At 36.3% G+C, this 14,473-nt stretch overlaps 1 protein-coding gene across 5 annotated transcripts in view; it reads left to right on the top strand.

Moving 5' to 3' along the window:
- The window catches only part of UBA6 (ubiquitin like modifier activating enzyme 6), a 116,408-nt gene extending 104,574 nt beyond the window's left edge, over window positions 1-11,834 (top strand). For 3 of the 5 annotated variants that reach the window (XM_032236973.1, XM_032236976.1, XM_032236975.1), the window contains one exon: window positions 9,274-11,834. In XM_032236973.1, coding sequence (XP_032092864.1) covers window positions 9,274-9,409 — 136 coding nt within the window. In that variant the 3' untranslated portion in view covers window positions 9,410-11,834. The remainder of the gene's footprint in view (window positions 1-9,273) is intronic. The other 2 variants (XM_032236978.1, XM_032236977.1) reach the window with 1 other exon arrangement.
- Window positions 11,835-14,473: the final 2,639 nt, after the last annotated feature.

Genomic DNA, 14,473 nt, shown 5'->3' with positions numbered 1-14,473 from the left:
TCAATTGCATGTCTAGGAATTGCCCACATAGGTATCTTATCATTTAATTTATGTTGATATTTTTTCCAAACCCTCAGTAAAGCATTTCTTAAAATATGACTTTTAAAATTTTTGTCCAGTTTTTTGTTAAATAACAAGTAAGCATGCCAACCATATACCAGATCATATCCCTCAAGGTTCAGTATCCTATCATTAGTTAAATTGATCCAATCACTAATTACGGACAACACCACTGCATCATAATATAGTTTTAAATTGGGTAGTTTCAAGCCTCCCTTCTCGCGTATATCTTGCATTATTTTCAGCTTTACTCTTGGCTTCTTTCCTGCCCATACAAATTTATTGATACCCTTCTGCCATTCTAAAAGACAACATTTGGAAAAGAAATAAAAATTTTGGTAAGATATTCATTTTCACTGCCGCGATTCTTCCCAGCAAAGATAAGTGTAACTTCTCCCATTTTCTCATCTCTATCTGTATACTATGCCAGAGTGGTTCATAATTATACTTGTATAATTTCCCATTTGAGATTGAAATATTAACTCCGAGATATTTAACCTTTTTGACTACCTCACATCCTAACATTCCTCCTAACTCCTCCTTTTGTTTAGTATTCATATTTATGGCTAATATTTTCATTTTCCCTAAGTTTATTTTAAAACCAGACACTTGACCATATTGCTTAATCGTATTCATTAAAACCATACTGGATTCCTGCGGTTGTTCCAATATTATGACCAAATCATCCGCAAAAGCCCGCACTCCGTATTCTTGCTGCCTAACCTTAATTCCTTTTAGGCCCTCCAAGCCCTGAATTTTATTCAATAATACTTCCAAAGTTATAATAAACAATAGTGGGGACAAAGGACAGCCCTGTCTTGTACCCTTTCCAATTTGAAAGGATTCTGTTAAACTTCCATTGACTATAATTTGAGCTGTTTGCTGTTGATATATTGCTTTGATTGCTTGTAAAAAACTATCTCCTATCTGCATTTTTTGCAATATCTTCAGCAAAAATTGCCAATTAATTCGATCAAAGGCTTTCTCAGCATCCAGAAATATGAACGCAGCAGGGATTTGATTGTTCTTTCCCAAGTATTCTAATGCATTAATAATTAATCTAACATTACTTTTCATCTGACTCCCTTGTATAAAACCTGTTTGATCAGCGTGTATCAATTGTTGGATAACCAGCATTAACCTATTTGCTAGTATTTTAGTAAAAATTTTGTAGTCTACATTAAGTAATGAAATAGGTCTGTAGTTTTTTGGTTGAGTAGTATCTTGATCTTCTTTGGGTATCAAAGATATAAAGGCTGTCTTCCATGAAGGAGGTACCTTACCTTCCATTTGAATCTTGTTAAATAATTCTCTAAGAGGTTCTACCATTTCCAACTGTAAGTTTTTATAGTAAGCCGCTGTCAAGCCATCTGTGCCTGGTGCTTTCCCTGACTTTAACTGTTTAATTACCTGTAAAATTTCCCCTGAGGTTATTGGTTGATTCAATTTTTGCCTGTGTTTTTCTTTAACTAAGGGTATTTTTTCTTTATCTAAGTATTTGTCTATATCTAAACCATTAATTTTATCCCCCTTGTACAACTCTGTAAAAAATTCCTGAAATGCCTTTTGAATCTCATCCTGTTGAAATACCTCCTTCCTTTTGTAGGTCAATTTAGATATATTTCGAGTTTTTTTTTTTTTTCCTAATCTGATAAGCTAACCACCTGCCAGGTTTATTTGCATGACAGAAAGTATTATGTTTTGCGTATAACAAACTGGTGGCTACCTGGTCAGAGATCAACATATCAAATTGGGATTTTAATATGGTGATTGCTTCCTTGACCTTTGTATCGCCTGGATTCATTGTTAACTCCAGCTCTTTCCTCTTAATTTCCTCCTCTAACTCAGTTCGTTTTACCCCTTGTTTATATCTGTGTGATTTATTTATATTTATCAATACTCCTCTCATATATGCTTTGCTTGCATCCCATACAAATTCCATAGGTGTATCCTTATTCATGTTAAAAACAAAGTATTCAGTTAGCAATTTTTTACAGTCATTGATATACTTTTCATATCTAAATAATTTTTCATTCAATCGCCAAGATCTTCTTGCCTGTACCACCCCTCCCAATTCCATCCAAACTGGGTTATGATCCGAAAGGACCCTAGCCGCAATCTTTGTCTTCTTCACCCTAGAAAGCAAATCATTAGTGGTTAATATGAAATCAATCCTGGAAAAGGATTGATGCCTATCAGAAAAAAAGGTAAAATCATATTCCTCTGCATTTCTTTCTCGCCAGATATCTCTCAGTTCAAAGTCATCCATCATGTCAAAAAAGGATTTAGGTAGTTTTGCTTGTATCTTAGTGTTTGGGCGAGAAATCTTCTTATCTCTCTTGGTATCTATAACACCATTCCAGTCACCCACCAATATACAAGACCTATAATCCCACTGTACTAATTTAGCGTGAAGATTTCTATCATCTTGCTGTTGATTAGGAGCATAAATTCCCCAAAACAATGTCTTTTTCCCTTCTAGGATTAGATCTAATGCAATGTACCTTCCATAGGGATCTGCTTCAATTAATTCAGCTCTCATATCTTTTCTTAAGTATACAACTATACCATTTTTCTTTTCCATAGCAGAAGCTACAAAATGTTGACCGAATCTTGGGTTACTCAGATATTTTTGATCGGTTGATTTAATATGAGTTTCTTGTAAACAAATTATATCATTCTTGAACTGTTTAAGATAGTGAAATATTTTACTTCTCTTCTGTGGAGAATTCAATCCGTTGACATTCCATGTTAAAATCTTAGTTGTCATCTTTGGTTAGATGAAGCTTTTTTAGAGCCTCCTGCATGGCCTGTTTAACCTTTGGCCTAGCTCCTTCCACGGCTTCTGAGGTTGTTGCTGTGGCTCCTTGATCAATAGCCGATAGTTGTTGCGGTTGTTGCATTTTAACTTGTTGCTCCATTTGTCTGGTAATCATACGGCTAGGTCTCTGTTCCTTAACACCTTGCGCTTCTAAAGGAGAGAGATGATCCATCTTATCTGGTAGTTGTGTGATTTGCTGTCTGTCTTGTCTTTCTTGTGATCTTTCTCTGGATCCAGAAGGTACAGGATGTCCAACCTTCAAAATATTATGGTAGAAATCTCGGGCTTTCCATACGGAGTTGAGATGATATCTTTGCCTGTCCAGTGTAAGTATGATGCCAAATGGCGCATCCCATCTGTACTGTATCTGACGATTTCTTCAACTAAAGAGGCATAATCTCTCCTGGCTCTTAGCATTTGAGGTGGTATCTCTTTCAAAACAGTCAGATCTTGACCCCCAATCTGGAGCTTAGTTTTATAATACTCTTGTAATATCGTGTTACTGAGCTCTCTTGTAGTGAAATATATAACAATGTCTCAAGGAAGCTGCTTCTGCTTTGCCACCCAAGAGTTAACACGATAAACTTTATCGATTTGCTAGTCAAGCCCCTGTCTTCCCACCAGATTATCAAAGCTTCTGAAAGAATCTGTTTCAGGTTTTCCTGTTTTTCTTCACGCAACCCCCTTACTCTTAATGCGAGTTCCATTTGTCTGTACTGTATCATAATAATTTCTTTTTTAGCATTTTCAACTTTTTGTTGCACCACCTCTGTTTTCGATGTCAAATTAGTATTAGCTTGATTAAGATCCTCTAAACTATCTTCAACTCCTGAAACATGTTCTGTCAGTACAGTTACAAGCCCCAGCATATCATCTTTAATTTTAGCAACCCTGGCGTCAGTTTTATCATACAAGTCCTCCTTAAGTTCTTTTATCTCCTCTTTTATCTCCCCTTTTATCTCCTCTTTAAAATCTTTCAGTTTGTTTTCCACTTTAATTGTCAGCATGTTATGAGCTTCACTCAGTTCTCTCAGGAAAAGTTCTGTCATTAGTAACTCTCCAATAGGGGGCATAGAGGGCGGTGGCTGCAACTTTGTACCAAGTATTGGCGATGTGCTTCTGGGGGCTGAAGGAAGGGGTTTCAGATTAGGATTTGGTTTTGAGGCCATTCCAAGTTTTATCTTCAAGCAATTAGGAAAACTCTACTGGCCCGCTATACAGTTGTGGAAAGAGGTACTTAAACACCCCTTTATTTTGAGGTTTTTTTTAAGACTTCCTTCATAGAACTTTGCAGAAGGTTTCAAAAAATAAGCATTGTAACAAAACAGTTCAGCATATTCATCATCGTTTTGAATGTCTCTATATTAGCAAAGAGTCTTTTAAAAGTGAAACTAATTAGTAAAGATCTGTTGGCCAGCTGTGAGGCAAAATAATAATTCACTCCTTTCCTTTGAAGTTTTGAAACTCCGTATAACTAGATAAACATTGTTACTCAGCAATTCAACTGGCTCGTCGCCATTTTAAATGCCTCTTTAAATAGATAAAATAACGGACGAGGATCTTGTAAAAAAGAAGCTAGGATTTAAATAAACAATTAATGCTCTCGTGTACGATTTCTGCTCGTTTTGAAATCAAGTAATTCAATCTTGTTCTAAGTGGGAGGGACGCTTACTTTGTGCTGCAAAGCAGCTGGAGATTTCTAGCACGGGACAGTTCTGCCTTCAGCTGGCCCCCCTTCTCTTCGCAGACACAGAAGCTGCAAAGATCAGAAAGGCATTTGCTCAACAAAACTTCTCTCCTTCCCTTCTTGCCCGAAGAGTAAGGTGTCTGTCCGATGTCTGATAGATGATCATCTAAACAGATAACGCGACTGGTAATTCGGGAGCAGCTATGTTTAGCTGCTTCCATCAGTAAGTCCCACCCATTCTTCTGTTGAATGGGTGGTGAAAAAGTTACCTTAGAAGAAAAAAACATCTGAAAAAGTTCTGGAGCTTAACTACTATGTTCTTTGTGAGAAGAAAAAAATTGCAGACTATTTTTAGATTCTGTGATTATTTTTTCAAGAATCGTGGGATAATTCATAACTGGTACATGATTTATGTTTTCCAGAAGTTTAGTACATTCATTATGGTGAGAATGCTATTTCATTATCTGTAAAGTTAGCAGATATCCAAACCTAATTTATATAAAGTTTATTTGTTAGACTTAATCACTACATATGTTTAAGTTACTAAAGATACTGAAGTCACATGGAAATGCAGTGCTTTTCATTTCCATTAAATCAGTAAAGCATGATTAGGAGCAGGGTGAGGATGATTTTGTTTTTAATTTTGTTGTGCAAGGTACCTCCGTTGAATTCTCATACAACTGTTTAATACTGTCTGCTTTGAGTTCATTTGGTTGATTCTTTACAGGTCGTCCTCAACTTACAATCACAAGGAGGATTTTTTTTTTCTGGATCAGAATGAGAAAGATTCAGCGTTAATTGACTTTACTATTGTTTGTATGTAATTTTTAATTAACAATTTTGATTATAATAATTAAAACTAATTCAAATTAAACAAATTAAAATAGGCAGAAGTGAAAATGCAAGGAAATGAAAGAAAAAATAAAGATAAAATAATATAGTAAAGAAAAAGAAAAATATGTAAATACCCGATTTTCAACTTTATTCACAACAAATATAAACAAATTTAATAACCTGTCAATTGTAAATCAACTTTGGATACCAAGCTATCCTGCAGTCTCTTCATTGGAACAGCCATCTGAAGCACATATGGAGATCTCATATTAGTTCCTTATAAAGAGAGGGTCCAATGATGATCTGTGAATGTCAGCTCCACTTTTGGCAAGTTATCTTCAGTTGGCAACTTCTACATTTTCCCAAATTGCTGTCAGGGCAACTATTCTAAAAATCTCAGTCACCTTTAATTATCCCTTTTGAGGATATCTCCTACCACTATAAAAACAAATACTGCATACCATTCATATGAAGAACGGTTGCAGGAACTGGGTATGTCTAGTTTAATGAAAAGAAGGACTAGGGGAGACATGATAGCAGTGTTCCAATATCTCAGGGGCTGCCACAAAGAAGAGGGAGTCAAACTATTCTCCAAAGCAACTGAGGGCAGAACAAGAAGCAATGGGTGGAAACTAATCAAGGAGAGAAGCAACTTAGAAGAACTGAGGAGAAATTTCCTGACAGAACAATTAATCAGTGGAACAGCTTGCCTGTGAATGTTGGATAGCCATCTGTCTGAAACGGTATAGGGTTTCCTGCCTAGGCAGGGGGTTGGACTAGAAGACCTCCAAGGTCCCTTCCAACTCTGCTATTATATTATTGTATTATTATTGTATACTTTTAGCTTTTTATGATAAGACTGTTTAGTGGAATGAATGAACATTGTTAAGCAAAGAACATGGGTTTCGTATTACTGGGAGATATAAAATTATTGTTCCACCACAGGACTGTATTTTGTCAGCATCTTATTTTGTAACCAAAAAATAATGTGACATTGCATAGACACTCAAATGTTCTTTTATACTATTTTTAATATGTGAATGGAGAAAGGAATTCTGTTTTGTATAAGGCTGAATTGATAATTGTGTTTTTGAAGATATATTTATTTCTGAAATAGGGCAGGTGCTTTTCTGCTATTGTGGGGGTATAGCTTAGCGGTAGAGCATTTGACTGCTATATAGCAAAATATAGGTTAGTCAAGTTAAGGTTAAGGTTAAGGTTTATTCAATTTGTATGCCACCCTATTCCCGAGAGACTCAGGGTGGCTAACAATCTGGGGGGAGGGGGTACAAAATAAAAGTAAAAAGACAGACAATTTAAAAAAACAGCAACATTCATACCTCGGATGGGGCTGGAAGATTCAACAGCCCCAGGCCTGCCGGAACAACCAGGTCTTAGTAGCTTTGAGGAAAGCCGGAAGGGTGGTAAGGGTCCGGATCTCGACGGGGAGATTGTTCCAGAGGGCCGGAGCAGCCACAAAGAAGGCCCTCCCCTGGGGAGTTGCCAGCTGGCATTGGCCGGCAGATGGAATTTGGAGGAGACCTAGTCTGTGGGATCTAACCGGTCTTTGGGAGGTAATCGGCAGGAGGCGGTCTCTCAAGTACCCAGGTCCGATACCATGTAGGGCTTTAAAAGTAACGACTAGCACCTTGAAGCGTGTCCGGAGACCAATGGGCAGCCAGTGCGGCTCGCGGAGGATAGGTGTGACATGGGTGCACCGAGGTGCACCCACAATCGCTCACGTGGCTGCATTCTGGACAAGCTGAAGTCTTCGAACATTCTTCAAGGGCAGCCCCATGTAGAGCGTGTTACAGTAATCCAGTCTTGAGGTCACGAGGGCATGAGTGACTATCCGAAGGGCCTCCCGGTCCAGGTAGGGTCGCAATTGGTGCACCAGGCGAACCTGGGCAAAGGCCCCCCTGGTCACAGCCGACAAATGTGTTCTAAAGTCAGCTGCGGGTCCAGGAGGACTCCCAAATTGCGAACCCTCTCTGAGGGGCATATAATTTCACCCCCCAGCCTGAGAGATGGAATAGCTGGACCATCTTTGGGAGGGAGCATCAATAGCCACTCGGTCTTGTCGGGATTGAGTGCAAGCTTGTTCGTTCCCATCCAGACCCTAACAGCCTCCAGGCACTGGCACATCACTTCTACCGCTTCACTGAGTTGGCATGAGGCGGACAGATACAACTGTGTATCGTCCGCATATTGGTGATACTTAATCCCGTGCCGGTGCAGGATCTCACCCAGTGGCTTCATGTAGATGTTAAATAGGAGGGAGGACAGGACCGAACCCTGCGGCACCCCATAGTTGAGGGGCCTAGGGGTCGACCTCTCTCCTCCGACCAACACCGACTGCGACCTGTCCAAGAGGTAAGAGGAGAACCACTGAAGAACGGTGCCTCCCACTCCCACCTCCCGCACCCGTCGCAGAAAGATACCATGGTCGATGGTATCAAAGGCCGCTGAGAGGTCAAGGAGCACTAGGATAGAGGAATGACCCCTATCCCTGGCTCTCCAGGGATAATTATGTTATCATAATTGAGCCCAATTTTTTTGTTGCTAAGTGGGACATTTGTTAATTGAGTTTTGTTCCATTGTACAACTTTTCTTGCCACAGTTAAGTTAGTAACACAGTTAAGTTAATTTGGCCTCCCCACTGATTTTGCTTGTCAGAAGATCACAAAATCACATGGCTTTGGGACACTGCAACTATCATAAACATCAGTTAGTTACCAAGTGTCATGTGCAAAATGGTCATGTCAATTTTTTGAGAGCCATTATAACTTCAATTAGTCCCTAAATGAACTGTTGTAAGTCAAGGTCTACCTGTACATCTTTTTGATTTGTGTAATCCTTGCTCACTGGGAATAATCCATTTGGAATTTTTTCTTTAAAAGTAGGAAAGAAGTAATCATAGGTATGGGTGTTCTTGAAAACACGAAATATAAATAAATGCAAAATTATGGATCAGATCCTAGATAGAAAACACTTTCCTATTTATTCAAGCTACTTAGATTTTAACCTTGTAGTTTTTTATGTTTTTACTTTCTATTTTATAGTTTGTGGTTTTGTTTTTGGAATTTAAAAAAAATGTTCTTGTGGATGTTATACTTGAATGTTGTTTAATAATCTGTGTAAGATGCTAAGAATCTTTAGGAGAAAGAGAAAATATGAAAAAAGAATTAGTACATACAAGGGCCTGGCAAAGGAAATGAGGGGAAGGGACATTAAAGGACTAGAAGGTAGAGCTTGAAGTTATCTTTTTTGCTTATCTCACACATCCTAAATCATATCATTTTATCAGGAGATGAAATACATAGCAAGTGGAATCACTGAATTGTTAAATTAGTAACATAGTTGTTAAGTGAATCTTTCTCATTGACTTTGCTTGTGATCACATGACCCCCGGGACAGTACGACTGTTACAAATACATGCTAGTTGCTATGTGTCCAAATTTTGATCGCATGACCATTGAGATTCTGGAACAGTCATAAATGTGAGAAACGGTCATAGGTTACTTCCTTCAGTACCATTGTAACTTTGAATTGTCACTAAACTAATGGTTGTAAGTTGATGACTATTTGAAACTACCTTTTCTTATCAAAAAACAAAATTATTCTGGAAAGTTAGAATCCCTACCTCAGAGAAGTCAGTAAACAAATGTTGATAGAAAACAGTAAGAATGCCCCCTAACTATTGTACAATCATAGCATGTTTTTATTAAGACATTTCAGATTGATTCTGATTTTTTCATTAAAATGTCCATATTAATCTGTAGAATTTATGTCTTGAATTAGTCATCTCATTCTTTAAAAACTTGCTTGTAATGTATTTGTTACTTTTTAACTTTTCAATCATATCTCATAGGATGCAAAAGCTTGTGAAGCCAGTGGTGAATAAGAAATATGTGGACCTCACAGTATCATTTGCTCCTGAAATAGATGGTGAAGAAGACTTGCCAGGACCCCCAGTTAGATATTATTTTGCCCAAGAAAATAACTGAGAAATCTACTGTTTACAACTTAGTAGGTCATATGAATTGAGTGTGGCACCATCTCCTTTTTATAAATGGTATTATATACAAAGCCTTAATTCAGAATTGAACAGTGGAAGAAAGTTCTTCTAAGAAGTCCTACAGCAAAATAACTTGTAACATTGTAAGAAAATTTGAAGCTTGCTGGAAAATATTGCTGTTATTTTGTGGAAAAAAATAACTTATTACTATTTTCAAAAAGATCTGAAGGCAAATACAAAATCTGCACTGAAAACATCAGCTGAGCATTATGTGAGGTGGCAATCAAGACTGGAGAAACTGCACCACGTTCCAAATGATTTTTTTTTCTGCTGTTTTTCGCCACTGTATCATAATCCTGAACCCATCTATCCTATAATGTTCCATTGCATATTGATCCTGTTTTTGTTGTATAAAATGCAATTTTTATATAAAATAGGATAAGTTATAGATAGGAAAAAAGTGGTAATGTTGGTTTACTGTATACTTAGACCAGAAGTAGAACATCCAAAGGAATATTATGTGAAAAATTGCAGATATTTGTATTTATTTCCTAAATATTTGATTTTGATATGTCCTTTACATATTGTTGTAAAGAACTATGTATAAAGAAAACTGATTTGATCCTAATTGAAAAGAGAATTAACATGCTTTTAATGGAAATATATTATATTTTAGAGAACTTTGAAATTTGAATTGATAGTCACATTACCCATTATTTGGCACTTGTTTTAAACCTCATCCAATCCTAAACAAAGAGAGTGGGGCTCACTTTTTCATAATAATAAAAGGGACATATAGATGCATACCACCTATTCATTGATTTATTTCCTACAGTCTAACTCTTCATGTATTATTATTATTGAACTACTGACCTTGGTTAGGAAAAACACTTAATGGGATAATTGATAGAAAAGTACGCTTTTAGTGCAAAAAAAAAAGCCTTGCTAAACCATTTTTTGTGGTTGGACACACAAGCAGCAACCCACTGTTATATAATTAGGAGTGATTCAGATTTAATATATCCAGTTGTTGAACTGTTTTATTGAAATCTCTGGCCAAGGAGTTTATTATTTTTACGTAAGTCCCCTAGGTTTGAAAGTTTTATATTGTTGCTATCACTTAACATGGAACTTGCAATGCTTAAGATGAAAATCAATAGGCTTAAACATACTAGAAATGTAAGTGATTATCTCCTTTGGCCACTTTTTAATGTGGTGATTCTGTAAAGTATTTGGATATAAGCATGTTTCAGCTATAATGAGTCTGATTGCAAGCAGTTTAGACATGTAAAGTTAAACATTAAATTTATTAGCAGAGGACAAGAAAAATTAAGTTCAGTACTCTGCAACCAAGGTAGCTTCCAGAATGTGCATTTCAACCCCTGAAAACATCTGCAATAGTCATATTATGTAGGAAATTCAGGGAATTGAAATCATCACATCTGGAGAGCACACATAATAAAAAACAGGTATGGCTTTGTATGAAAAAGTAGTGTTACAGAAGCATAATTCATTTTTGTTTTATGTATGTAGTCTGAATAAATTGTTGCCCATTATATATTGTTCTACCACTGCCTTTATCGTCATTGTGTAGATTATGATAGCAACTTGTTCCTTATTTCAATAGACACTTAACACACCAAACATTAATTATTCTGTGAGCTAAATCCATAGCAAACTTACTCCAACATTTGGGAGTTACTCTTAACATACAAAACTCTTCAGCTTTTAAATTGTATTTTGCCAAATAAATACTTGATGTTTTTTAGTATTTTTGAAATAATTTTGGAGAAAGAAAATTACTATGTACTCAGAAAGATTTAAAAATTAGGATGCAGCAAAACAAGATTTCATGCATGAAATATAGTAAGCAACATATGAAACAATTTAATATGGGTTTTTATTTAACAATCTGGATGTGATAATGTCTTGTGTTCTCTTTCTATTTTTTTGGGGGGGGGGTACTAATTAGCAATCAGAAGTAGCAACAAGACTGTATTTGCACATGCAAAACTGCATTTGATGTCATACATCAGCCAGCTTTAAATTGAAGACTCTTTCCTTGCAAGTCTTTCTTGCAGATATTACTTTATAGAAAAATACAAAAAAGGGTCATCGTCAACACAAAAATCTCCATACCTGTGGTGCAGCTACTTAATCAATCTTGAAGGTTATTTTGCTCACACAGATAATCTCAAATAGGGCTATCAATTTAAAAGAAAAATATGTATATTATATTATCCTTCCATAGTTTGCATTATTTCTGAATTGATTTCAATACATTTTGAAGAATTATTTTTATTTGTGTATACAAAATAAAATGTATAGCATAAGCAGTTACAAAAACTGCTTTTTGTCTTTCATATTAAATAATTTGAAAAGATAATATCAAAATGTGCATAACTTTGTCAGTATTTGGGGACATGTTGTAATATGATTACATTATATTTGTAATATAATATAATTGATGGTTTACAGTGAGAACCAGGCATGTAATTTTATTGAAATAGATAAAAATCATCCACTCTCATCAGGGGCCTGGTGTTTAGTGTTCCATCATAGTACTGTTTACATTGAAATAGTAGTAACAGAATCATTTGTTTCCTGCATCCTACTTAGACTTGAACTCTCATTACCAGAAGACTATGATTTCTGTAAATATCTATTGATCATAAAGTCATGGAGGTCTTTAGCATAGCACTATTGAGTACCTCTTGATGTATGTTTGTAGTTCTTTTGAAATGTACTTCTATAGCAGCACTGCTCCAAAATATTTTGCTACCTAGAGCAAAGAAAAATACCATGTGTCCATACAAATTAACACTGGCAATGCTCTCCACCATGGCTAAGATAGCAGAGAAATTAAAATGCTTCCACAGCTACTTCTTACTAGCATCTGTTACCTAAGGTGAATGTCTCACTGCATAATGCTAGGACAGGCACTGAAAGCATCTTGCTTGGTAAGAGTTAAACAGCATGAGCAAGTCCAAAAATGTTACACAAGATGGTAATATTGCAAGTGTTTCCAATTTCAAATCTCCATCATTACCTCACATGATGTAATTATACAGCCCCAATCTTACAAGTAGTCCTCAACTTTTATTTAGTGATCATTCAAAGTTACAACAGCACTGAAAAAAGTAACTCATGAATGTTTTTTACACTTGTGGCCATTTCAGCACCCGCATGATCACATGATCAAAATTTGGGTGCTTGGCAACTGGCATGTATTTATAATACCTGCGCTATCATGTAATCACCATTTATAACCTTGCCAACTGGCTTTGGACAAACAAAATCAATGGATGAAGCCAGATTCGTTTAACAACTGCTTCACTTAATAACTGCAAAGATTCATTTAACAATTAGGAGAAAAGTCTTAAAATGGGACAGAACCCACTTAATAATTCTCTTGTTTAGCAGTGGACATTTTGGGCTCAATTGTCATAAATTGAGGACTATCTATTCCCAAAATGTCTGAGGAAAACAATACACTTCTTAAAAGCTGTGAAGGGCAAATGAATATTAATAAAGGAAAGAGCTACCTTGTTTCTTGGACCAGTTCTATCTTATTTGAACTCATATTTGTATCCTGAGACAAAAAAAAAAATCAAACAAATGGATTTGTTGCTTTCTTAATAGCTTCAGTATGGGGTGTTTTCAATTGAGGCTGGCTTATTCCTGTAAAGAAAACCCACCAGTCTAGGAATCTCTTAAAAATAGAAACATTTCCCAAAGACCAGGAGGCAAGCAGAAAAATCCCCATTAAAATAACGGACAAGCTTTCTGTCTCTCTTTAACTGCTAAGAGAGGTGCCAACCAACCTTAAGGAAACTGATTTATTCGTGAAAATAATGTTGCCTGTTCATAAAACTGGATCCCGAATAAAATACTGTATAGCAAATCAATCCGAAAAACAATTAACAGGAGACTGAAATTGATCACCCAAGGTAAGGATGCATTAGGAACACAAAATCATCTATATCTGCATACATCCTTTTAGCCTACTCTACACAATAAAGAGAAAGTTATAACTCCAATTTAGATATTTCTGTCAAACGTGTGTGTGTGTGTGTGTGTGTGTGTGTGAGAGAGAGAGAGAGAGAGAGAGAGAGAGACATCCTCACAGATACATCAACAAGCTAGGAACAAAGGACTTAAAAAAAACAAAAACCCTTTAGTTTGCCTTTCCAATTTGCCACTTGCCCCATGCTTTTTCTACACCTGCCGCTTCTCTTTCAGCTTGGAATAAGAAACGGACTGGAATAAACTCAACATTCTAAATAGAGAGGAAACATTTGATACTTCGCTTCTGCCTCGGGAATGTGGAAGATGTAGGTAAAACAACTTCTAATCTGCAGAATACATGATTCTTATTCCTTGCATACTCTTGCATTTTCTTGTTTCTCACCCTTGTACAAATTATTTTGAAACCCCTTATTAGAAAACAACACTTTAGAAAACTTTCCTAAGAAGAAGGAAGAAATTCCATGAGAAAATAATATTGTCTCGCTTTTCTGTTTAAGAGCCACTTCTATTGCTGGTGAGAAAAATGTCATCTCCATCCACAAAATATGATGTATTATTAATTCATAAAGATAGAGCTATAGTGTATCAGAAAGCCAGGGAGCCAATTAAAAAAGCATTTTGAATTACCTAAGGTGCTTAGATCTCAAATAGGTGGAGATGGATTGTGGGGAAGGAGGTCTGGTCACTAATTAGCAACAGCCAGAGAAATACATTTTTTTCCATAAGTGGGGAATACATTGTCAACCATATGATAGTTGGGAAAAGAATTTTTAAACACTGAAAAGGCAGCAGGGCATAAAGCCAAGAATCCAAGCGCAGGAACCAATCAACATATAAAGGTGTGGCAATTTAACAGCTAGGTCCATGTTTTTCTTAACCATGAAAGTCAACAGTGAAAAACATAACAAAATAACAGAATTGGAAGGGACCTTGGAGATCTTCTAGTCCAATCCCCTGCTTAGGCAGGAAATTCTACACCACTTCAGACAAATAGTTATCCAATATCTTTTAAAACTTCCAGTGA

The sequence above is a fragment of the Thamnophis elegans genome, chromosome Z (genome assembly GCF_009769535.1).
Source record: "Thamnophis elegans isolate rThaEle1 chromosome Z, rThaEle1.pri, whole genome shotgun sequence".
Classification (NCBI taxonomy): Eukaryota; Metazoa; Chordata; class Lepidosauria; order Squamata; family Colubridae; genus Thamnophis; species Thamnophis elegans.
The sequence above is the reverse complement of the archived record's forward strand: the minus strand, read 5'-3'. Positions and strand labels throughout refer to the sequence as shown.